General features: G+C 36.2%; 1 protein-coding gene across 2 annotated transcripts in view; it reads right to left on the reverse strand.

The window, feature by feature from the left end:
* The window catches only part of LOC149533023 (uncharacterized), a 66,628-nt gene that overhangs the window by 19,217 nt on the left and 21,295 nt on the right, over window positions 1-26,116 (reverse strand). For both annotated transcript variants that reach the window (XM_089804396.1, XM_089804397.1), the window contains exons 8-15: window positions 17,709-17,830; window positions 17,531-17,622; window positions 16,944-17,199; window positions 16,747-16,816; window positions 3,911-4,059; window positions 3,753-3,823; window positions 3,471-3,644; window positions 3,241-3,312 (exon numbers count right to left, since the gene is read on the reverse strand). In XM_089804396.1, the coding sequence (XP_089660522.1) occupies window positions 3,241-3,312; window positions 3,471-3,644; window positions 3,753-3,823; window positions 3,911-4,059; window positions 16,747-16,816; window positions 16,944-17,199; window positions 17,531-17,622; window positions 17,709-17,830 (1,006 nt within the window). The remainder of the gene's footprint in view (window positions 1-3,240; window positions 3,313-3,470; window positions 3,645-3,752; window positions 3,824-3,910; window positions 4,060-16,746; window positions 16,817-16,943; window positions 17,200-17,530; window positions 17,623-17,708; window positions 17,831-26,116) is intronic.

Genomic DNA, 26,116 nt, shown 5'->3' on the forward strand with positions numbered 1-26,116 from the left:
GTTTTAGATCCATTCCATCCCTCAGTCCACCTTGAAGACTACTTGTCCTCCTCAATCAAGCCCAAGAGCACTCATTCACTTCTCGACTGACAAGCAAGGCAAGACCTCCAATTCATCCATCTTGGAGTGGGGTGCTTAATAAGACCTACGAAGACTACCTTTCTCAAGAAACCCAAGAGCACACACTTGCCTCCCAGCCCACAAGCATGTTAAGACCTCCAGTCAATCCATCTCCAGGCATCATACTTTATGAAGAATGGCTGGTACTTCAACTCTCATGAACTTGGAAGACTGACTGTCCTTCATATTTGCAAAAAATTTCTACAAATTCTAATAAATTGTTAAAAAAATTGCTAGAATATTTCTATTAAAATTCCTCATGATGAAATAAATAGATTTAATCAAATGGCTGCAATAACTTAATTCCTGAAATATATTTATCACTTCTCTCAATCTATATTCTAAAGTAATTTACGTCTGCTGTATGTACTTTTGCCATTTTATAATCTGACTTATTTCAATTCTCACTTTGTTTTACTTCCAAATTGATATCTTGATTCCTCTTCCACAGATGAGCCTTACCTTCTAATGTCAAGGAGTTACATTGTTTCTTAGGCAAGGGATAAATTCCCTCACAAATAGGGTTGTTGATTCCTACTCTTTAATTTGTTGATAATATCCCTTAACCTCAGTCAGCCCCTTGCTTATAACTATACTCATTTGAATCTTCATCGGCCCTTTTGAATGTTTGTTAATTTCATCACCTAGGATCATTTGAAAGGTCGGCCCCCTATGAAATTCCATGAATTTATTGGCTAATTTTTATTTATTAAAAGTGCAACGTGTCTAACAAGGCAGAGGCATGAGAAGCTTTTACTTTCAGATTCCTTCAGAATTATATGAATGCAAAAGTGTTTGCTTGGCTTCTTCAAATGCCCCTTCCAAATCAATGATCTTGAATGTGGATGCAAAATCTTAACATGGAAGTGGGACAAGAGGTGCAAGCTATTGTGGTTGACAGTGTTAGCTCAGTGTCATCCGCTTCTTAGAGATCCAAGTCTGCCAATGTTATAGATGAAAAGCAATATGAGCCAAGGATCCTGCATGCATCTTATACTGATGATGGTTGTGTAATATCTGGTTTAAATGTTGACCATTGTCAGGGATGCATGGAAATAGGCGGTGACAATACAATGCCATTCTTTTGTGGCTCTTCTATTCATTGTTCCAGTGATGAAGGGAGATATAATATGGAATTTTATTCCATTATTCGATTGGCCACCTCAAAGGACCATACAAGAATGTCAATATCCCTAGGTTAAACAGGTCGTTGACATGCTGAATCTCTCACCTGGTTGCAAAGAGTGATATGTAGTGAGTTCACCCTGGGGAAGTCTATTGTTAGTCTCTTTTTTTACTGTGGTTCATTTGGGTATATTTTGTATATCTGTGGACTTAGACAGGATATTTAGAGCTTCTGGTCATCTATGGAAACAGTTTTTGATCCTGTATGTTTTGTTTTGATGCTCTCAGGGTATTTATTATGTTACAGAAACCTCAATGTATAACATAATACGGCATGTTCCATATTTATCTTTATTTAATGTGTGGGAACCCCCCTCCCCCCCCCCCCAACACACACACACACACACACACACACATATATATGAAAAATGAATATCACTCATAGCATTCATGTTTAAGAAAATGATATTGTAGTATTACATTATATATCAAATTTGTAATATTTATGGTAGTTTTGTTTAGCATATGCATGAAAGTAGTTATTTTGATCTTAATTCTCTTTTTATGCTGCATATATTATAATGTATATATTTAAAAAACATAAGCACAGAAACGAAACATACCAAGCCCCAAGCAACAATTGTTGTTCTAGAGTAAAATACCCACATACCTGTAACAGTACCCAATTCTGATTCGGCAATTCAGCCATAGATATTAACTAGTATAGATATCTTATATAAATCTATCTTAAAAAATGCTGATAGATATCTATTATAAAATTATAAAAATTTAATTTACTACATCTAAAAATATTTGTATTTCCTTGTATCTCTATTAATTTGCATTCATTTAAGTTTTTTATTTTAATTTCTAAAAAAATGATTATTTATATCTCAAAAGTTTACAGTTTTAGCAAATATTTTATGTAGTGTTTATTAAATTTTTTTTTTAAATATACCTATGCTCCACGAAGTTTCCAGGACGGGGACGTTTTAGGGGACGGGGACGTGTTTCCGGTAGGAGTACAAGTCAAAGCCAAAATTTAGGGGACGTAACCTCAAGGGACAGCGATTAAAAACATAGGGGATTTTTTATATATAGAGACAAAATTCAAATATAAGTATCATAACATTGATAAACCATTCACCATAGACATTTTAGCAGATCAATACATGGAATATTATCAAATGGCAAATACTAAGTACTTCCATTATAACAATATCACATACATATATAGATAGAATCAAAATGCCTAAAGGCTCCAAGTATCATGCTGAAATCATAATGAAATAAAGAGAAGTTCAAACTAAAATAGTTAGTAAATACTAAACACAATCTTTCCTTACTGCTGCTACTGCTCTTATGTTTTTTCCCTTCCTCTTTGCAAGTATGTCAAATCTAAAAATGAGTAGAAGAGTTAGTGTTTTAATGGACCAAATATGGGTTGCATATTTTACTGGGGGCCACGCAAACAGCAAAAAAAAATTTTAAATGATTTTCGGGGGGTGTTTTGCCTTTACCAAATTGGCTGGAAGAAAGGGGACGGCCAGCAGTTTCAGGGACAGATAGGGGACGGCAAAACCATCCCCGGTACTGCTGGTCATCCCCAACTTTCAGACCAAAACAAATTGGCCATTTCAAGGACATTTTCGAATTTACCAAAAAAGGACAACTCAGGGGATGGCCAAAATCCATCCCCGGTACAGGTATGACCCCAAAACCATAGGGGACGTGTCCCCATGGAACACTGAAATATACTGTTTATTATAAATATTAAAATTTTGACATGTAGATGGTTGTCAAATTCAACCTAAAAAGATAAATGTTAACATTAACACACTCACACCATCCCACTTCACCCTTTCTGCCATTGTAGAATGCCTATCAGCATTAAAAAAGATGCATTTAATGCATCTACTGATAATGTTTAAAATTTAGAGCACCATCTTTATCAACATCCTACAATGATTTTAAATTTCAGTGAAAAATACTTACTGGAAATGCAAAATCAAGAAGGGCAGTTTGATTTCCTCCAAACTTAGTGAATAGAAGACCCCCAGGATGCGACTGTCAAACAAAAAGTTAAAATATAACATAACTCCAGTAAATACTAGTAAATAGTAAAATATAGGTTGACATCATAACCCACAAAATTGAAAAACTTGCTACCAGCTCACACTTGTAGTACTAGATGTAAATCACATAACATATGAAAGCAGTATTACCTTTTCCTTCCGACTGTCAGCTTGTGTGTGAGAGCCAACAACAACAACACTATCAGACAGTGTCTCCAGCTTGCTCTTGAACGCAGCATGATATTCTAAATTTCCTATTATTGACTTTTCAACATCCTTGATAAAAAGTATCAAAGGGCTCATTTTACTTTCACTTGTCACAACCTGCAAAAAACAGATCAATCACATTTTAACACATAAACAAATTAAAAGATATAAGAACAAGCATCATGAAATTGAGTTCTACTGGAAATTTCAAAAACATCGGACTACCTCAAAAAGAGCATTAATAACTAGCTTGTCCATGTCCTCACCAGCAGAACTTTCCAACCGAAGGTCACTTGCTGTCATGCACAAACTACATTGTAGACTCGTAGCTCACAAAAAGTGCAATACATGAACTTGACAAAATTTTGGTGCCAGAGAGTTACCATTGCAGAAAAATCCATGATCATCTTCACAGAGCCCTCCAAGGTCAATACCCTCTGGAATTGACTTATCAAATCTAACACCAAGTTTAGATGATCCATTATCCTCAAAAGCTAAAAGTACTTTCCCTCTGTTACCAAAACTTGGACCCCTGCAAAAAAAATTAAAATAGACAACTAAGATAAACTGAGGCAGATATTGCTACTACCAATGCTGCCCCTATAGCAATAAGAATCACTTGTACATGTGAAAGAGCTTATAAAGCAAATAGCAGGTCACACAAGTAACGGGCTCATCTGCATCAAAAATTACAGATCGGCAACATCTGATGCCTAGTTCATAGTAACTCTGGTCACTAAAACCTGATAAAACTACAACAGCAATACGGCATTAGATTGCCAAGACCCAAAACTCAGCTTGACTTGAGACAACTCAAATATGTATGATTATTCTACTTAGTTTTCCACATCAATAAAATATACTCTTCACAGTCAGAGACTCGGAAAAAATCAATATTGTGCTTGGTAAAAAAGAATTGCCAATAAGACAATGCAACAAAGACCTAAATAACCTTTCGAATGAAAAATCATATAGTCTAGCAAGCTCATCTTTATTCTATATAAGCTATGTTACAAGGTTCATCACCTTGGAACCCCAGTCCCATACCCAACCAGACCTAGTGGCACCTATCCGCTACCAAATGCTCACATCAAACACAGTCACAGAAATATTTGTTTAGTCAAAAACAAAAATTTAAATCATTTTTTTCACATAAAAATCTTTAAAAATTCCTAAAACATGCCCATACTATGAGTTGTTTGACAAAAACAAACCTAATTATTGTTTTCTGTTCTAACATTTTGGAAGATTGCTGGTTATTTTGAAAAAGAAAGATCACAAAATGCCAAGGGGAAGAATCATTTTTATATTCAAAAAAAGTGCCACCTGTCAAACACCTAATTTCAAACTATGAAGGTTTGTGTGGTTTTAAAAAGGCCTTAATGTTGGGCTCCGTGACAAGAAGTTCTGTCCCTCAACCCAGCCCTGTATCACAATAAGGTTACTGCCACCGAAACCTGCTGGGGGTGCCTCAAGAACAAAATGAAAGGTGCTGCCCCTCAACCCCATTGGGGTCTCCACTCCCAAACCCTCACTAATGATTGAGAACTCATCACATGATAAGCTTGAATACAATGACAGTGACATGGTATTGCAATCTAACTCTTGAGTGTACTGACCTAGATGTTATTGTCACACAGTTTGCCTAAAATATCTTTGGGTGATGGGTGGTAATGGCTTGGGATCTAATTTTCATTGTGCATTGACATTTGACAAGTCATTGAATTATAAAATTATTGTTAGAAAGGTTAATCTTTCTTTGGATATATTAATTGGGATATTCCAAGGATCCCTAAATGTAGTTTGTTCTCTTGTACACATGTGGAGGACATGTCATTGTTTGTCCTTTATTCCACATGTAAGGACAACTCTTTTTTATTCTTTTATTTAGTTTATCCTCCTTAAGAGGATTGTGACACTTTGCACACACCTATTATGAATGTGGCATTCATAGAAATGGGAGTTACAAATGCAACTCCTTTCTCATCTCTATATAAGAGATGCTCCTCCTTCCTTCTTCTTCACTCTTAGCACTTGATGTTATTGTATTGAGCTATTTTTGCTCCAACACTCTCTCTCTCTTTTCTCTAGGCATTTGCCTTCATTCATAATACTCACAAGGGGTTTTCTTTGCTTTCCCCTTATAAATCCTTGTCTCCATTGTTGAACCATCTTGGTGTATGCTCTTGGATTTTGCTTATCTTATGGTAACATTGTTTCACACTTAACTTACTTGGATTGTTTCTCGTTCCTTGCTTAATATTATCATTTCTTACATGGTATCAGAGCTTGGTCACTAATCCTTGTTTTAAGTTTTTGTGTTGAAGGTTGCCATTCATTGGAGCACACCTTATTTGGAGACGTTATTGAGAGAAGAAGTTTGAAAGTTTGAAAGTTTGTGTTGTGGTTTTAGATCATTTTAACATCTCTTGTGTGTGCAGGTTTCATATTAAATTTTTTTTACTAACCCTCTTTGGAAGGCTTGCCGCCAAAGGGTTTTCCTTTTCAAAAAATTTCAAAATTTTGCTCTTGTTTTGGAAGGCGTGCCGCCAAAACAAGGAGCATTTATTTTATAGCACTAATTTATTGTGCAATCTTTTAATTTTAAATATTTATTCTAGTAAATTTAGAATAATTGCATTTAATTATTGTAAACGCGCGTAGCACGAGAGTCTTCTAATTCAAATTTTTTGTGTTGGGCGGATGCGCCACCTGCGCGACACCTGCGCTCAGCCCGCGCGCCACCTGCACGACACCTGCGCGTCACCCGCCACTTGCGCAACACCTGCGCTCAGCCTGCGCGTCTCTCGCCGCTGCCTGCGCAAAAAAAAAAAACACCCGTCATCCGCCGCCTGTGCGGCCAGACCCACCGCTCCCGCCGCTGCCTGCGCGCAGACCACCCGTCATCCGCCGCTGTCTGCGCTTTGGCCATGCGTCACTCGCCACCTGCACGACCAGACCTACCACCTCCGCCGCCGCCTGCGCAGCCAGTCCATCCGCTCCCCCCTTATCATCTACAGCTAGGACCGCGCGTTTTTTTTAAACTCTCCGCTCAGTCTGCCCACCTTTTCACCGACGCCCTCTTAAAAAATCTCAACATTAGTATTTGTTTAATTTATTTTTTTTAGAAGTTTTTTTTAAAAAGAAACCTTTTTAACCTTACAAAGTTTATTATAACAAACAAAATTTTTATATTCAATTTTTTTAAAACTTTTTCATTTCATAAAAATTTTTTTACTCTAATTTGTTTTCTTTGAAATAAATAAATAAATAAATATATTATTAATTTTATATATAAAAAAAAAAACGAGATTTTTTTCAATTAATTTAATTTTCAAATCAAGGAATTTTTTTTAAATTCATCAATCTTGTAATCATGTCAACCTTAATTCCAAAAATAAAACTTAGTTATTCTAATTATCATTCCTGGAAAACTCATATCTCATTCATTTTTCGTTTTAAACACCTCTTCGAAATAGCCACTGATCCCTCTCTTGAACCTGGTTCAGCGGCTACCCAAGACGAGAAAGATACTTGGAAATCTAAAAATGAAGAAGCTTTAGGTTTAATTGGTATTTCTATTATTCCAGATTTATATGTGTTAATTGCTCACTGTTTTAAAGCTCATGATGCATGGTCCATCTTGCAAACCAAGTATAACAGTGGAGATGAATACCGCAAAATACAGTTGCAGGATCAACTTGAAGATCTCAGGTATGCATATTTTAAGAGTATGGATGAATTTCTATTAAAATTTGATTCTCTTAAAAGCCAAATTATTGCCTTAGGTGTTCAATTAGAGGACATTCGTTTAATTCATCTTATTCTTAAAAAGTGTCTTCCTAGACAGTTTCAACAGTTTATAACTAATGTTCATGCCCAGCTTGCTATTCCTACTTTAACTTCTCAGTTAACTTATGTTATTTTTCAAACTTTATTAAGACAGGAAGAAGCTAAGCTAATTCAATTTGGTACCCTTAAATCAACTGAACATGCATTTGTGTCTAGAAATTCAAATAATAATTTTCGTTCCAATCATTATAATAATAACACCAAACAATATAATACTAATTCAAATAATTCTAACAATAAATTTCATGCGAAATATAATAATAATAACAATCATCATAATAACACTCGTAATACTAATAATCAAAGGAATCATTCCAATTCCAAACCTCATTGTTCTTATTGTGGCAAAGATGGTCATATTATCAATAACTGTTTTAAAAAGCAAAATGATAAAAAACCTATGAACAATAGTAACAATAATCAAAAATCAAATCATAAAAAAGATAACTCTACTAATTCTCGTCATGCTTTTACTTGTAGCTTTAATCTTTGTAGACCTTTAGAATGGATTGTTGACAGTGGTGCATCACAACATGTAACTTCTCATAAAGATATTTTTGATTCTTTACAACCTGATATTGCTAACATTCCTATTCAATTAGCTAATAATCAAACTTGTAAAGTTGAAGGTTTAGGTGATGTTACTATTCCTAATGGTAAATTGCATGATGTATTATATGTACCTGACTTGAAAACTAATCTACTTTCTGTTTCACAGTTATGTCAGGACTATAAAGTTGAATTCTATAAAGATACATGTTATGTCATAGATCCTCAAACTCAAAAAGTGATTGCTCATGCTAAAATGGATAATGACAATTTGTTTAAATTCCATGAATTTGCTAGTTCACGATATTCATTACATACTTCTATTGATTTCAATATATGGCATGAAAGACTTGGCCATTTAAATTCAGATTATATTACTTTCATGCAAAAGCACAATATGGTTGATGGCTTGCCTCACATTATTCCTTCTAAGATTGCCTGTACAGGTTGTATGAGTGGTAAGATGCATAGGGAGCCCTTTCCAAGTGGAAAATCATGGCGGGCAACTCATAAGTTGCATCTTGTCCATAGTGACCTTTTGGGCCCCATGGAGAATAACTCCCTCCAAAGTTCTCGGTATGCACTTACCTTTGTTGATGATTTTTCTAGACGAACTTGGATCTATTTTTTGCATAGCAAGGATCAAGTTCTTGATATCTTTATTGAATTTCAGTTATATGTTGAAAGGCAATCTGGTTTTAAACTTAAAATTCTCAGAACTGATAATGGAAAGGAATATGTGAATCATGCTTTTCGCTCTTATTTGAAATCATGTGGAATTAAACACGAGCTTACTATTCCTTATACACCACAACAAAATGGTGTGGCGGAAAGAAAGCATCGGACCATTGTTGAAATGGCTAAAAGCATGTTGCATGCTAAGAATCTGCATTATAAATTTTGGGCTGAAGCCATGTTTTGTGCAACTTATATTCTTAATAGAACTCCTACCAAAGCTCTCAAGGTTATTACTCCAAAAGAGGCTTGGTCTGGAAGGAAACCTAATTTACATCATTTGCGGATTTTTGGATCTATTGCTTATGTTCATACTCCTAAACAGAAAAGGCATAAATTAGATGCTAAGTCATCTCCTTATATGTTTGTTGGTTATGATGAAAACACTAAGGGTTATCGTGTTTATGATTCCACTACTAACAAAGTTTAAGTTGCTAGAGATGTTTGTATTGCAGAAAATAGAGTCCATGATTGCTCTACTACACATGATGCAGAATTCAGTGGCACTAAAATTGTGCTGGTGGAGGACCAACCTCCTTCTCTTAACCCTACTCCTCCTCTTAACCCTTCAACTCAAATACCACCTATTATTTCTGCTCTTACAACTCATGATATTCAAGTAGCTACTAATGATGCTTTTATTGCTAATGATTCTTCCTCTAGTGATAATTCCATTGCAACTAAACGTAAACCTAAATGGGCTCAAAACTTAATCAATGAAGGTGATGATTACATTTCTAGATTTGGTGGAATTAAACATAGAAGGATTAATTATTGTAATTATGCTTTGATGATTACTATTATGAATTCTAACGATCCTAAGTCTTTTGATCAAGCTAACTCTCAACCTCATTGTCAGAAAGCCATGCAAGAGGAATATGATTCTTTAATAGCTAATCAAACTTGGGACTTAGTCAAGTTACCTCATGGCAAGAATATAGTTTCATGTAAATGGTTATACAAAACAAAATTGAATACTAATAATGAAATTAGTTAGACTAGTTGCTAGAGGTTTTTCACAAATTGAAGGATTAGACTATAATGAAACTTTTGCTCCTGTTGCTAAAATGCCTACTATCAAATTAGTTCTTGCTTTAGCATCTAAAATGAATTGGCCCATTTATCAAATGGATGTTAAAAGTGCCTTCTTAAATGGTGATTTACATGAAGAAATCTATATGGCTCAACCTCCTGGATTTCTTAAGAAAGGTAGTGAAAATCTGGTTTGCAAATTGAACAAATCTATTTATGGTCTTAAACAGTCACCTAGAGAATGGTATTCTAAAATTAATTCTTTTTTTATTTCTCAAGGTTTTGCTAGAAGTAAGAATGATCCTAATTTGTATATTAAACATACTAATGATGATATTATCATTGTTATTGTTTATGTAGATGATCTAATACTCACTTCTAGTTCAGATGCTTTGATTTCTGATATCAAGTTTCAACTTAAAACAAAAATTTCAGATGACTGATTTAGGTATCTTACATTACTTCTTAGGTATGCAAATTTGCCAAACTCCTAAGGGTATCTTTCTTTCTCAAAGCAAGTATGCTTCTGATCTTTTAGAAAAATTTAACATGAATGACTCTAACCATGTTTCAATTCCATGTGAATTAGGAACTAAATTAATGACTGATATGAATACTCCTTTTGTTGATGAAACTGTGTATAGACAGTTGGTAGGAAGTTTAAATTATTTAACTCTTACTAGACCCAATATTGCTTATAGTGTTGGTTTAGTTTCTCGATTTATGTCTAAACCTCAACAAACTCATTTTAAAGTTGCTAAACGAATCTTAAAGTACATTAAAGGAACTATTAATATGGGATTATTTTATGATGCAAATTCTGACTTTATTTTACATGTCTATACTAATTCCGATCTAGGTGGAGATCCCAATGATGGGAAATCCACTTGTGGTTATTGTTTCTTTGTTTGTTCAGGTGTAATTTCTTGGAAAAGCAAAAAAGAACACTCTATTTCCCTTTGCTCAACTGAAGCTGAATACAAAGGTTGTACCAATGCAGCTAAGGAAGCTTTATGAATTAGAAGACTTCTTGAAGAGTTGGATCTACCTCAACAATCACCTACCCCTATCCATTGTGACAATCAAGTGCTATTGCCTTGGCAAAGAATCCAGTTTATCATGCACGAACCAAACATATTTCACTTCAACATCACTTCATTCGAGAACAAGTTGAAGACAAGCAAATTACTCTTCTTTATTGTAAAGGAGAAGATCAAGTGGCTGATATTTTAACCAAACCACTTTCTAAAGAGAGATTTCAGTTCCATTGTAAAAATTTGGGTTTACAACCCGTTGATGTAAACTCCCCAAGTAAAGATTAAGGGGGGGTGTTAGAAACGTTAATCTTTCCTTGGATATATTAATTGGGATATTCCAAGGATCCCTAAATGTAGTTTGTCCTCTTGTACACATGTGGAGGACATGTCATTGTTTGTCCTTTATTCCACATGTAAGGACAACTCTTTTTTATTCCTTTATTTAGTTTATCCTCCTTAAGAGGATTGTGACACTTTGCACACACCTATTATGAATGTGGCATTCATAGAAATGGGAGTTACAAATGCAACTCCTTTCTCATCTCTATATAAGAGATGCTCCTCCTTCCTTCTTCACTCTTAGCACTTGATGTTATTGTATTGAGCTATTTTTGCTCCAACACTCTCTCTCTCTCTTCTCTAGGCATTTGCCTTCATTCATAATACTCACAAGGGGATTTCTTTGCTTTCCCCTAATAAATCCTCGTCTCCATTGTTGAACCATCTTGGTGTATGCTCTTGGATTTTGCTTATCTTATGGTAACATTGTTTCACACTTAACTTACTTGGATTGTTTCTCGTTCCTTGCTCAATATTATCATTTCTTACAATTATCAGTCTTCTGTTTTTTGGCAGAGGATGAGGTATTTAAATATTCTCTTTATTGTCAATTACGAGTATCATAGTTTGCAAATTCTGCAAGTACTCTCCAAGTTGCCAAATACTCTATTTTTTGTTGAGCAAGTTCTCACAAGTTTAACTCTCCTGATTTTATAGATGCAAAAAATCATGGGTAGAAATGTCAACATGGGTAAAACACTGGTTAAACTGTGTTTTCAGACTTTTTTTTTCTATTAAATCATGCATTTTCTTTTTCAAGATGTTAATTTTTAATTAAACACATTTTGTAATTGAATTTTAGTATTTACAAAAATAAATGTCTTTTTAATAGATTTTAATATTTAGTACTTTCTAAGTTGCTGAGTATTTGTAGAGTATTTGCCAAATTTTTATCGAGTTTTTGAAGAGTATTTTGCCGAGTTTTTGTCCAGTTGGAAATTTTGGGCTTACCAAGTAGTCACCCCGAATCTACAAACTATGATGAGTATCATGGCTCTTTAGGCAATATAAATTAATTATCCTTCTAGGGCTACAAATTCAGATGCTGTATTAAATAATTATAAAGAAATTCCCTTGCAAGATACACAAGAGTCCTTACATGACAAATTGAAATTTGGCTTTGCAGTGATTAAAAAAATCACCTTTACAAATACAATATTTCTGCATGTACACAGTATCAATGTCAACACACGCGACAAAAAAATTGATAAAGCTTGGTCTTGTTCCTTTAGTTTAATGCCCTTCTTATTTGACAGAAATATTATTTATAATTTTACATAATTTGAGGATTCTATACACCATGATATCAGCCACAACTGTATACTTGTCATCGAAAACAGCGTGATGAGAATGGGATCATCTCAAGAAAATCAAATGACTAAAATTGTGAACACACAATGAGATGATTCTGCACTAATAATAAAAACTAAATATTTTTGTTGCAAATGGCAGCTTAATCTTAGGGTGCCATTGAATAAACTCTCTCTTCATAACCTAAACAAAATAAAGGACAGTTAAGATATATATTCAGCATTGCTTAATAGGCCGATTACAAGAAACATTTTACATTAAGGCATAACATGGAATAACTGCTAAATTTTGTTTTGCCAATGCAAATCCTATTCCATGTTGCCAGTTCTCATTATTATAAGGCAATCAAGAATTGTAATTGTGGTACCTTTTGCATATCATCCCAAGAGGAACTTGTACAAGGATAACCCTGCCAGAAATAAAATACCAAGACAAATATACAATGGAGAAAATGAAGCAAGTATAGAAGGTAGTGTGTTCTGGTGCCAGTTCCCGTTCAAGATAATTTGCACATCATGTATTTTCTTCCTAAGGGACTAAAGAAGTCAATTGTTCAAAATAAACATAAAAGTGGTACTTTCCAATATGAGCTTCTTTGCAATGGTCTATATAGGAGGCTGGACCTATGATGTAGGCATTGGTGACAGATTGTGCCAAAGTTTGCAAATGAGAAGGGTGAGTGGCTCAGGGCAGATAGAACCAGGTATATTTACTCTAAATGCTGTGTTTATGAGCTAATCATGCATTAGAGAGCATCAGAAAGACTGGTTTTGTAAACTAATTGCTAAAAGCAGGTAGAGAAATCCAATTTTCAATCTCTAATAACATTTCTTGCCTATTTAGAATTCATATGCAAGGACTGATGTGGAGAAGGCATTGCATGATGTGATCACACGTAACAAGAGGTCTATGTGGTGTGAATAGAAAAAAGTGAATCTTTAAAAGTCCAATTGGAGGTAGATTGCAGTTATTTTTAAGTAAATGGAACTCTATAATTCAACACTGTAGCTGCTCCTGCAGTTAATCGGTTACTCATTTTCATGCTAAGCAAGAAAGGCGAGGATTAAACCAGCATGTTCTTTAGGGACAATTTTTTTTTACTAGCAATATTTTCCCAAAATATTCAATTGAGAATTTGTCAATGAGCAAACTTCTGTGAGAATATTTACTAAGTTTTGATATAATTATATATTAGATTTTGAATTTTTGCAGAAATTTAAATTATTATTTTATTCGATCAAAATCTTCATGGTCTTCTAGTGTCTCTGATTTTTCCTCTAAATATTATTCTTATTTTCTCAATAGAGAAGATTTGCAGAATTCTAAACTTGAAAAAGACTTGCATCCCTTCAAGTTTCCCCTGGTTTAAAGCAGTTACTGGAAAATGCTCAGAGTGCATATGGTGTGATAATTTAACAGCTTAGCAGAACCTTCAAGACAGGGTACGCCAAAGTGGGGCATACTAGGCCATAAGGATCTAGTTCAAAGGACAATGCATTGTTATAAGGCCTTGTTGCTCTGCCAATTAGCTATTCCACCTGCTATGCCTAAGTCATAAATACATGAAGAATTAATAACTAGATCAAAGACAACCTAACACTCTCCAAGTACTATAGTGATGATGATAGGATAAGATGGTGAAAAGTATCCCATATTTTGTGAAAGGCGTGTAAATACATTAAACATGCACACGTGTGTGTGTGTGTGTGTGTGAAAAAAAATGATATTGTGGCATCATAATTGATGATGTAAATCAATAACAAACAAAGGCATGAGAAATAGAGTCCACCTCTGCTGATGATTTGTGCAAGTACAATGGATAATAATTTTGGAAACTAATATTTATTCAGTTTGTTTCAAGATTGATCATTCTGGCTAAAATAAATCTTAGCATCCAAGATGGTCAACAATAGTAATAGTGTGAACCAACGCCTGTCTTGGACTCCATTTCTCTTATAATTAGATCTTAGAAGAATGCCTAATCTTGCAACAAAAGGAATACTTAACATCCAAGATTGTCAACCATAGTACTAGAGCCTAGTACAAATCGTCAGCAAATTTGCACTGTATTTCTCATGCCATTATTTGATTGTCATCATAATTTATGTTGATCCCACAGCATCATATTTTTGTAGTCCTTGACAAGTCATATATTCACATATGTTAGATGAGAATGCATCATTGGACACATATTACCAGATGCATATGCTCAAGGAGGTCTAATCATGCTGCATATGTAGCATGGTAGAATGGCATACTTATCTATTGTTCATTTACCACAGCATCAGGTAGATAATCATCACCCTAGGCTTGATATACCATACAACTATAGTGTGGGAGTCGCTAACTAGTGGAGTGCCACTGCCCTTCTTATTTGAAAAGCAACCAGATAAAGCCTTTTATTCCTTCTCTTTCCACATAACAGCAATACTTTTTGTCAATCGTGATCAAATCTAATCTCCCCAATAATCTTATTTCTCTCAAATGCTTTTTTATGTTCAAGTCCAGCTGGAATCAAGGTTTGGTGGCTATTTATTCATGAGCAATACAAATGGTTGTTTATTCATGCAACTGGTGCCACATTATTTGTCAATCCCCAGCTGAAGTAGGTCAAGAAGCATGATCAATACAAATGCCCTCAGGTTTCTTCATCTTCAGATTTTGACCAGACATTGACTAGAGATGGTTGGCTGGATTATGGGAAAGGAGATGAGATAGGATAGAGATAGCATTTTTGGGAGAAAAAAAACTGAGTTCAGACAAAAATTTTAATGCAATCCATGAATATTTATGACTCCTATCAGATTTCATTCCTTCCATGAGATACTTCTGTTCTAGCTTCATCTCAAATGCTCGCTATGGAAATAAGCCATATAACTGCTTAGGGGTTCGCTGACTAGGCTATGGAATGACGCTTTTGTTGGTTGGAACAAGAGAAGACCTCTTTCAATTTGGGGTGCTTCTTCATCATAACAATGCAATTTGTACATGTAACAGGGGAATGCCACAAAAAATCCGCTATCCTATAGAAGGAAAGGATTAAATTAGTCAAACATGTGGATGGGCTTTACACGTAAGCTCAGGTGCAACTTGTCACCCATATTCAACTAGAAAACAGATTAGGCCAACTAAGCCTCTTGATTATTGAGATAGTTATTTATAATTGCTTAGGGACAGTAAGTATTAGTCGATCAGGCAATCTCATCAATTTGGGCATCAGAGAAATCTCATTGTCAGTCCACATTCCAAATCAATTGTGCCTCAGGCATTTAGATGCACATGGAATGTTTTACTCCAATTTGGGGATTGAGGGATATGTGTGCTTGCTAGTTTTTCCTTTGAGAGGGTAAATACTTTTTCTTATTGTTCTGTCCCCATTAATGGTCCATCATTGTGCAAGAGTTCCTCCAAGGGTCTTGCTCCACAAATTCCTCCCAGTGGATGGAATTGGAAGAACACAACATTCATATGGTCTACCAATATGCCTTCTTTACAGATCGCAACCGAGATGCTCTGTTAATAACCAACACGTCTCAGGGTCAGGGCAGCTTGGGGACATTTCCTCATTTCTGACACTGATCAATAGATGCTTTGAGCAGTATATTGGGACTTCAACTAAGATTTATAGACTGTCTATTCACAAGAATGCATCCCATGTTTCATAACATGAAGATTGTCGTGTTTTAAAAATTTTGTATGTGTCAATATGATGAATGATTCTATGATATAGATGTATTTTTATATAGCTGTCCCGCTTTGCTGTCCCCTACCATGCTCAAAAATGGCCTCAAAAAATCCCATCCCTGGAACACATCCCCATGTTCCTGAAACTTTGTGAAACATAGCCCAGAAGTGTTCCCGATGGTGCCATAAACAAACGCTTATTTTAATTGAGGTATACCAAGTGCAGACTAGAATTATGGCCCTCAACAAACAACCCATTCAGACTATTGAATTAGAAAAGACCTTGCAGTCAACATTTATGATTTTATCTAGTTCATCTTTAGCTTTCAGTCTTAAGTTAAGATTCATTTTGTACTGATTGTTCTTAATGAGATTGGTATTTCCATATATTTTGATTCTCACTGTTACTGATGAGGGATGCAAAACTAAGATACCTCTGAGGGAACAGTCAAAACAACATTTTAACAATTACACAACACATTATAATTCCGCAATCATCCAATTATCACCAGTAGTCAGAATTTAAGGCTTGTACTCTGTGTCGATGTTTACCAATCTATGCGATGTGAAAATTTTGAAGTCAGTCTTTACTACCCAGAGGAAACATTCACAAATCAGCCTAACTCATAAAGCTATAACAGAATGCTACTGTCATTTACCAGCATTTTTAAAAACCGTACCTCGAAGGACCCTGGGTAGGAGATAGATAGCCTGAACTCTGAGAATAGCTAACAAATTTTACACGGTCACCTAACAAAATAAACATTAACCCAATAAGCACCAAAAATGGACACATAACTAAAGTGTATGTTAAATTGAGAAGTGACTAAATACTACTATCAAAATTCTCCAAACTCCCACCAAATCTCATAACTACCTGTCTTAAAGGTATGTGGTTTTGCAGAAGCAGAAGCAGCAGCAGAAAAGGAAGGTATGGCTGGTGTCTCCTGTTTTGACTGTGAACTTGATGCAGAAGCAGGGTTACAAGTACATATTTCTGCATCTGTGGTTGATGGCACGCTACTTTTTGATGGCCAGTTATCCCCATGACCTATTCTTTGTTTGAAAGAAAGAAATTTGCATTCATGTTTCGGGGCCTCCTTCAGCAGCTCTGCATCTTTCACCGATGAGCCCTAAAATATTTATTCCAAACAGCAAGATTAAAAATATAGCCACAAAAAAAAATTAATAAAACAAAGCACTTATTCCAAGCATCCAAATGAAAATGACAAAAAAATGTTTACATAGCAATTATATCATTTCTTTGTACTTAAAAATTCAAACTGATATGTCCAGTTGAATCCTGTTACACTTTGAAAAGGGAATTATAAGAAAACTAGGGGAATAACTTATGGTGCATAGTATTTCCAGATTACTTATGTCCCGTTCAAAAAATCAATTGGTCAAACCCCTTTAACATCAAAAATAGAATAAATTTACAGAAGCTGGAAAGACAATGCTTACTAAGGCCATTGCACTGCTATCAAATATAAGTAATTTTGCATCAAAATGATTGGCCAATGCCCTCACCAGCATTTCTTGGTAGATTTCAGACCCTACAAAAAGGAAACAAATATCATATGAAGTTGAAATCACTTTGATGCTGATTACATGAATTTCTATTAAATAAGAAAGAACAAACCTGCAGGACCAGACAATAGTATTCTGGGGCTTATTGTAGGAAGATCAATCGTAAATTTTGTAAAATCTTTCCTTTTCAAATGTATGAACGTTGATGTAATCAGCACACTCTTTGTGTTCTCACTGTAAACGCGTGATAAAATCATAATAAGCTTACTGATGGAACAACTGAACCCAGACTGAAATCTCAACAGAAACTAGAAAAAAAGATAGAACTTATGCAATGACATCTAACCAGAAATATTGATGGCTATTGAAGAGCATAGCTTTACATTAAGAGGACATTCTAGAAAACTTGCAATTGAATTCAAACTGAATCAACAGATGATGTTCTTTTAAGCCATTAAATCAACATACCATCAAAGGTCCACTACCAAAATGCTTTTAAAGGTAGGTAATCATAAATATGTAGTAGTACATAATAAAATATAATATTATTAAATATATATAGCCACAGATATTTTCCCATCACATGGAATATAGAAGAGATAATTTAGAAAAAATAAAAAGTTGAACTATTTTCTCATCTGTGCAGAGACCCATGAAAAATAACTCTATTAGAAAGTTCAGTGACCAGTTACTTCAAACAAAATTTAGCAATTGTTTCCCATTTTTTTGTGACAAACTAAACTTCTACGCCAGCCATGCAACACACAAGCACTACTTTGTCTCATGAAAAATTACCTTGCAGCATCAAAATCAACCCCAAATGTTTATGGTTTTTATATTTTCTCATATTTATGCCCAACAATGAAACTAGCACCAAGTTACTATTTTCCCGACATTAGGCTAGGAGTAACATTCACACGCTAACAAATATATGAAAACAATTCTTAAGTCTAGATATATTGTAACCAGATAAAATCTTTCAGTTTGGCACTAAAGCAATAAGCAAGATGGACACAAGAATAAACTGTTCCAGTAAGTTGATGATCAGCATTAACCACTCCACAACAGAACTGCAATGTATAGTTATTATTCCAATCATTAGTATGAATCGGAGGACCATAAAACCCCAAAAAAATCCAATTTTTGTGATCTTCACCCCAAAGGACCCATTTTAATCAGTTGTGATTTTAGACAATGCTCAACAAGTTTTAAAGGTTTAAAATAGCAAGAATAAAATCACAAGAGAAGTGCATTTATTATCCACCAACCTGTCATGATACCTTAGCCACTCAAAATCATTGTTTGATCAGGGCTTTTGTTCAATTTTAGTACAGAACTGGCATATATTTCTAATAGATGTTATAGACATTAAAAAAGAGGCACATTCTACAGTATGCTTCAGCATGGAATGGTTAAGGATGTGTTGTTTTCTTCTCAATATTTCCACACTGCTGCCATTTGCCTCAGGCTTACAATAATGTTTCCAATGTGGTAAACCCAAAGACAAAATTTAGTGGAGAAAAAATAACAATATCATAACTACTAAGGCTTATGTATATGAGACTTGGAACCTATCTAGACCTTATGAGAGTACTTGCAAAAAGTAAATATAGAAAGCCCGACCAAACTGAAAAGGAACTCTATCAATTTGAAATCAACCTAAAGAGGTTTGTTTTCTTGGAATCATTGTGATCCTAATCAAAAGAATTTTTACATTCTAAATGTCAACAATAATACCAAGGTAGCTGTTTAAATTATCAAGGTTAGGTTGGGACTTGTTACCTTTTGAAATGCTAATGAAATGTAATAATCTGGATATCCAATTTGACACTGGCCGTCAAGTTTTAAAAAACAAGCAAGTAGGGCAGTGACAATTGTAAAATCAAGTGGGAAGCATATTATATAAACAACAGTATATCAACATTGTGGAACCAGAAGAAGAATGATTCTTATTAAAAAGATTAAAAACAACTTGTAGTACTATAAAATAAAGGATTGTTTTGCTTATATTTAAATTTCTTATATATTCTACAGGCTTAATGTGTCATTAATTGGTGAGATTCACTAATTAAATGCAGGACCTGCAATTGTTAGGGAACCACATTTAAACTTAGGCTTATCATATACATGAAGGTTCAAAAAGCATGCAAAGAGTACAATAGCTGTAATGAAAGTTTTAGAAATATAGTGTATCATTCCATGCATGTTAAATAAGTATCAATAATTATTGCATGCCTTGAAAGAACTCATGCCCTAGTCCTGTGGGCTTATCTTAATCCCTCCAAAGCATGCTTCATACATTTTCTCTTTAACAATTCAGAGAGATTTCAGCAGCAACTGTCCAATTGAAAGGGAATATTTCTTGTGCTTTGATTTTTCTTTGAAACTTGTACGAGAAAGATTCCAGAAGCAACTGCCCAATTGAAAGGGAATATTTCTTGTGCTTTGATTTTTTCTTTGAAACATGTACATATTATCTCTCAAATTCTCAAGTCCAAGGTTTTTAATGCCCTCATCCACATATATGAAAAATCAAGAAAATTTACTGGGATAATAGCAGCTGAGATTGTGGCTCAAATCGTTGTTCTCTTCTTTTGTACTAGCACATCTTTATTATATAATGGAAAAGTATTTAACACTCCCTTTACTGTTCGATAAATCTGCTAATATAGTTATCGAGGACATTCCAATATCATTTAAGGTCTTTTGAGATGTAATATTCTGTTTCAAAAGAGATTTCAAATGCTCTATCATGAGCTATTTGATTCAAAACCATTAAGTTGAACTTTACAATTGCTTTCTTTGTCATATAATTTTCCTTTCACACTCTTAATATAGTTCTCACACAGTGTTTCAGAAATTGCAAGTCCTATAAAATCATAAATATGAATCAGGTAATTCCCATTTTGCCTTTGTAAATTTATGATGTCCACTAATCAAAACAGGTAAACAGATTTTTGAGCTTGAAGATATTGAGTATTACAATAATAGATAAGACGTCTATTATTAGTTAATGGTTATCTTGTAAATATCTTTAGCTTTAGTTTGCTTTCGTTTTTTGCTTTCTCTGGAATAGAATGTTTCTATTCTTTACGATCGTTTCCTAAGGAAACATCATCTCTTCCTTTTGTATAAATTGACCTTTCGGTCTCTGTTATTAATAAGCAAGTATTTACCAATTACCTTGTAATATGGTATCAGAGCTAAATACTTAAATTTTTTCGGAAAAATTTATAATTTCTTCTTGAAATTATTTGTTTAAATTTTTCCAAAATTATTTCAGCTAATTTCTCCAAAACCCACCTAGGGTTTTTCTGCTTGGAGAAATTCCCGAATTACAGGTCTGCAAATCGCGTGGAAATCGTGGCCATTTTTTGGAGACTCGCGTTTTTGGGGTGAAAATCTGCATGTTTCTATATCAAATCTTCATGCTCTTAGCCGTCTCAGTCTGTCATCGTGCTCTGGGAAGCAGATTCGACCATTTTTCATCAAGAAATCTGAAGTTTTTTCAAGCTTTTTTCAGCTAGGGCCTTTTTTTTCGAAACCCTAATTTTTGGGGTCGAAAAAATTTTTTGTTTGCAGATTCTTGGTGGGTTTTTCGAGAGCTCAACTGGGTTGTCGTCCGTTTTTTCTGGGTGCCTCGATTTTCGAGCCAGCGGATTCAAAAAACGACAGCAGATTCCTTCTAGGTTTTTCGAGCTCTCTTTTGGGTCATTCTCTGATTTTTCTGGGTCTTCCGTATTTTTGCCTCGAAGAACATGCCTTCACAGATTTTCACAATTTTTCATTGAAAAACGTGCCATGGCATCTCTGACAAATATTCTGCTCGAGCATAATTCCAAATTCAATGGTCGCAATTATGGAACCTGGAAGCAGCGCATCATCGCAATCTTCGAATATCGAAACACCGATCAACTTGTTCTGGGTGTTAAGCAGCGTCCGACTTCTCCGGGTCCTGATCAAGATACATGGGATCTGAACAATCGAGAGGCAGTAATGCTTCTCAAACTCTCCGTAGCTGATGACCAGCTTTCTCAGATTCCATCCGGCAAGACAGCGGCCGAAATCTGGACACATCTAAAAGGTCTTCATGAGACTTCCGACAAGAGCAAAGCCTTCTTTCTGAAAAACACTCTGTTTTCTATTGTCATGGATGAGCGCACCTCGCTCCAGGCACACCTGAATCGGATTCAGGAAATCCGTGATCAGTTACTTGCCATCGGTCGCAAGATGGAGGAAGAGGATATTGTGGTAATCACTCTTCGGAGTTTACCAAATTCCTATGAGCATTTTATCGAGACTCTCAACATCACATCTACTGGTGTTGATCTAAAGTTCACTGATCTCTGCACCCTGCTACTTCAGCAAGATCGGTGGAAACAACAGTTCGGTAGCAGCTCCAGTTCCACCTCCACTGAGCAAGCCTTTGCTGCGAAATCCTTGCAGAAGGATAAGGGCAAGTTTCAGCAACCATCTCAGCAGAAGTCTTCTGCTCCAGCATCCGATGGTACCAAAAAGAAGAACATTCAATGCAACTATTGCCACAAGTATGGTCACATGAAGGTTGCATATCGGAAACGCTTAGCTGCCCAGACTAAGCAATCAGGTTCGCAACCCAAAGCGAACAATGCAGAGCACACTGAGCAGGTGGAATCTGCCTTCTATGCCTTCATGGCTAAAAGACCTGCAGATCATGTACAGTCATCTGCCTGGTACATTGATTCAGGTGCCTCTTGACATTTCACTCACCGCAGAGACTGGTTTACTGACTACCAACCTTATTCAGATTCTGTTATCTTTGGTGGTGGAGAAGAGTACACGGTTGTTGGTAAAGGCAACATTCAAATTCAGTCTGTTGGGAGGAAGCTCATATTCCTTGATGTGTACTACGTTCCAAGGATGGAACTAAATCTACTCTCGGTCAGTCAGTTGTTGCGACATTCTCCACACTTGGCAGTCACCTTCAGTTCACATCAGTGCACCATCACTGATCGGGCGACTAAGTCTACTATTGCAGTTGATCTTGAGGATCATGGTCTTTTCAGACTTACTGATTCTAGTGATTCTCAGGACTTAGCTATGGCTGCTCGGCGATCTTCCATCAGCTCACTTTGGCATCAGCGATATGGGCACTTAAATGTGCATTATCTCTCACAACTTGCTCGATATGAGCTTGTTCTTGGTTTGCCAGAGATTCAAACCCAACACCTTGGAGTTTGTGACGCATGTCAGGCTGGGAAGCAACATCGCACACCTTTCCCCAGTGGCGATTCTTGGCGAGCTTCTCAAGTACTTCAGCTTGTTCAAGCTGATATTTGCGGCCCTATGGCCACTCCTTCTGTTCTTGGGTACAAGTATTTTCTGTTGTTTGTAGATGATTTCAGTAGAAAAATGTGGGTGTATTTCCTTAAAAAGAAATCTGATGCATTTATTGTATTTCAGAAGTTTAAACCCTTAGTTGAAAAAGAGTCTGGGAAATCTATTATTACTCTTAGATCAGACAATGGGGGGGAATTTTGTTCTAATGTTTTCTCCAGCTTCTTGGATACACATGGCATCCAACGCCAGTTCACCACACCCCACACGCCACAACAGAATAGTGTAGTTGAACGTCGGAACAGGACAATCACCGAGATGGCTCGTTCCATGCTCGAACGCAGACATGTTCCGAAGCGTTTTTGGGCAGAAGCAGTTAACACTGCAGTTTATCTGTTGAACCGGTCACCCACAGTGGCGGTCAAAGGTAAAACTCCGGAAGAGGCCTGGTCAGGTCGCAAGCCCAAAATCAGTCACCTGAAGGTTTTTGGCTCTCTTGCTTTTGTTTGGATCCCTGATGCTTCACGCACCAAGTTGGATGCCAAGAGTCAGAAACTGATGCTTGCTGGATATAGCAGTCTTCACAAAGCCTACCGCCTTATTGATGTTGAGACATCTCGTCTCATATACAGCCGCGATGTAGTCTTTGATGAGCAGCGAGGACCATTCATGCCTGTTTCTCCTGTTCCTGATCCAGCAGACCAGCCTATGCAGGTTCATGATTTGGGAGTTCGGCTTTCATTAGGTCCACCTGATGGGAGGGCTCCAGTAGCTCCTACAGCTCCAGTCCTGCCAGTGATACCTGTACAGCCACCTCCGGCTTCTCCTGCAGGATCACCTCGTTTTGAAGATGCTTCACCTGAGTTTGATCCAAATTCTTCTGATCAGGATCCTGCTGATCAAGCATCTCCTAGTACTACTGTTGGTCATTCTCCTCTCCGGCCTAAGTGGTGGGCTAAGACACTTGCTGATCTTCATGATGATGAGCTCATTGATGGGAGAACTACTCGAAAAAAGAGCAAAACTATAGATTCTGTTAACTTTGCTCTTATGGCCAACATTCACAGTGTGTTTGAACCTCAAACATATTCCGAGGCTAAAGGAATTCCAGAGTGGGAACAGGCCATGCAATCTGAACACCAGAGCCTGCTGAAGAACAACACTTGGGTCCTTTCTGATCTTCCCCCAGGGAAGAAACCCATTAGCTGCAAATGGGTCTACAAAATCAAATACAAATCAGATGGTACTTTGGATAAGTACAAAGCTCGTTTAGTGGCAAAGGGCTTTTCTCAGCGTCAGGGCATTGATTATGAGGAGACCTTTGCTCCTACTGCAAAGATGAGCACCATCAGATTAGTCCTAGCCATGGCAGCACAGTTTGGCTGGAAGGTCCATCAGATGGACGTAAAGAGTGCTTTCCTGAATGGTGATCTCCATGAAGAGGTCTACATGACGCAGCCTCCTGGTTTCAAGGTTGCTGGTAAAGACCATCAAGTTCTCAGATTGGTAAAAGCTCTATATGGTTTGAAGCAGGCCCCTCGGGCATGGTACATCAAGATTGATACGTACCTCAGTGATCAAGGCTTCAAGAGGAGTTCTTCAGACTCAAATCTGTACATCAAGACTACTGACAGTGACATCATCCTTCTGATTATCTATGTGGATGATCTGATCATCACTGGCAGTTCGGCATCTTTGATTCAGGGAATCAAACAACACTTATGCCAGTCTTTTGATATAACTGACCTTGGGCTCATGCATTATTGCTTAGGTGTTGAAGTTTGGCAACAGTGTTCTGGTATATTCATCTCTCAGTCCAAATATGCTAGAGCCTTGTTAGACAAATTCCGAATGCAGGATTGCAAACCTGCATCTACACCTATGGAGAAAGGTCTCAAGTTATCAGCCAAGTCTGATTCTCCTTCCGTTGATGATACTACGTATAGGCAACTAGTAGGCAGCCTCATCTACCTATCTGCTACTAGGCCTGATATCAGCTTCGCAGTCAGCTATATTTCACGCTTTATGACAGCTCCTAAGGCTGATCATTGGATGGCAGCAAAGCGTGTGCTTTGTTATGTGAAAGGCACTTCTGATTATGGACTTCTGTATTCTCGGAGTTCTAATCCTAAACTCAGTGGGTTCACAGATTCAGATTGGGCAGGCTCTATTGACGATAAAAAGTCAACATCTGGATATGTGTTCAGTTTGGGATCCGGTGCAGTCACATGGACCAGCAAGAAGCAGCAGGCAGTTTCTCTCTCTTCTACAGAGGCTGAATATAGAGAGACTGTTAAGGCAGGATGTGAAGCTGTCTGGCTTCGTCGGATGCTTGGGGATATGCAGATGTCACCAGTAGGACCGACTACTCTGTTTGTTGATAACGAAGGCGTTATCAAGTTAGCACGGAATCCAGTCTTCCATGAACGAACCAAGCATGTGGATGTTCATTGTCATTACATACGACAGCTGGTTGAAGACGGGACTATAGATCTGCAGTATGTTCCTACCTCAGATCAGACTGCAGACATTCTCACCAAGCCTCTTGGTCCTGATAAGTTTGTCAAATTCAGAGGACAGCTTGGTGTGTTAGATAGATTAACCATTAAGGGAGGGTATTACAATAATAGATAAGACGTCTATTATTAGTTAATGGTTATCTTGTAAATATCTTTAGCTTTAGTTTGCTTTCGTTTTTTGCTTTCTCTGGAATAGAATGTTTCTATTCTTTACGATCATTTCCTAAGGAAACATCATCTCTTCCTTTTGTATAAATTGACCTTTCGGTCTCTGTTATTAATAAGCAAGTATTTACCAATTACCTTGTAATATTGAGAACCTAGAAGCCAACTTGGAGAACAACTTAGGAGAGCCCTCGAACTGAGAGCTCCATCATCATGACCTGCAACCCTCTAGCATAGCTCTAAGTGGTAGCGAGAGTCATTGGCTACATCTGATTTTTTGGAAAAATGTATTTAATTTTCAGGTCACCTTTGTATAAAATATATGGTAATTGAAATTATGTCAACTATAAGAATCTATTATTTTTATGCTCTATGACATATACTTTGTGTGATGCAATGTCATTAGCAATATGAATAGAAATAACAAAATCCTATTTTCTACAGTTCAAGGGTTCAACTCAGTACATCTCTGTGCTATAGAAATACCCTCATATTTTTTTAAATGTAGCTTTCGTCTTTT

This window comes from Cupressus sempervirens, chromosome 10 (genome assembly GCF_028749045.1).
Source record: "Cupressus sempervirens isolate cs-2001-9-10 chromosome 10, ASM2874904v1, whole genome shotgun sequence".
NCBI classification, from domain to species: Eukaryota; Viridiplantae; Streptophyta; class Pinopsida; order Cupressales; family Cupressaceae; genus Cupressus; species Cupressus sempervirens.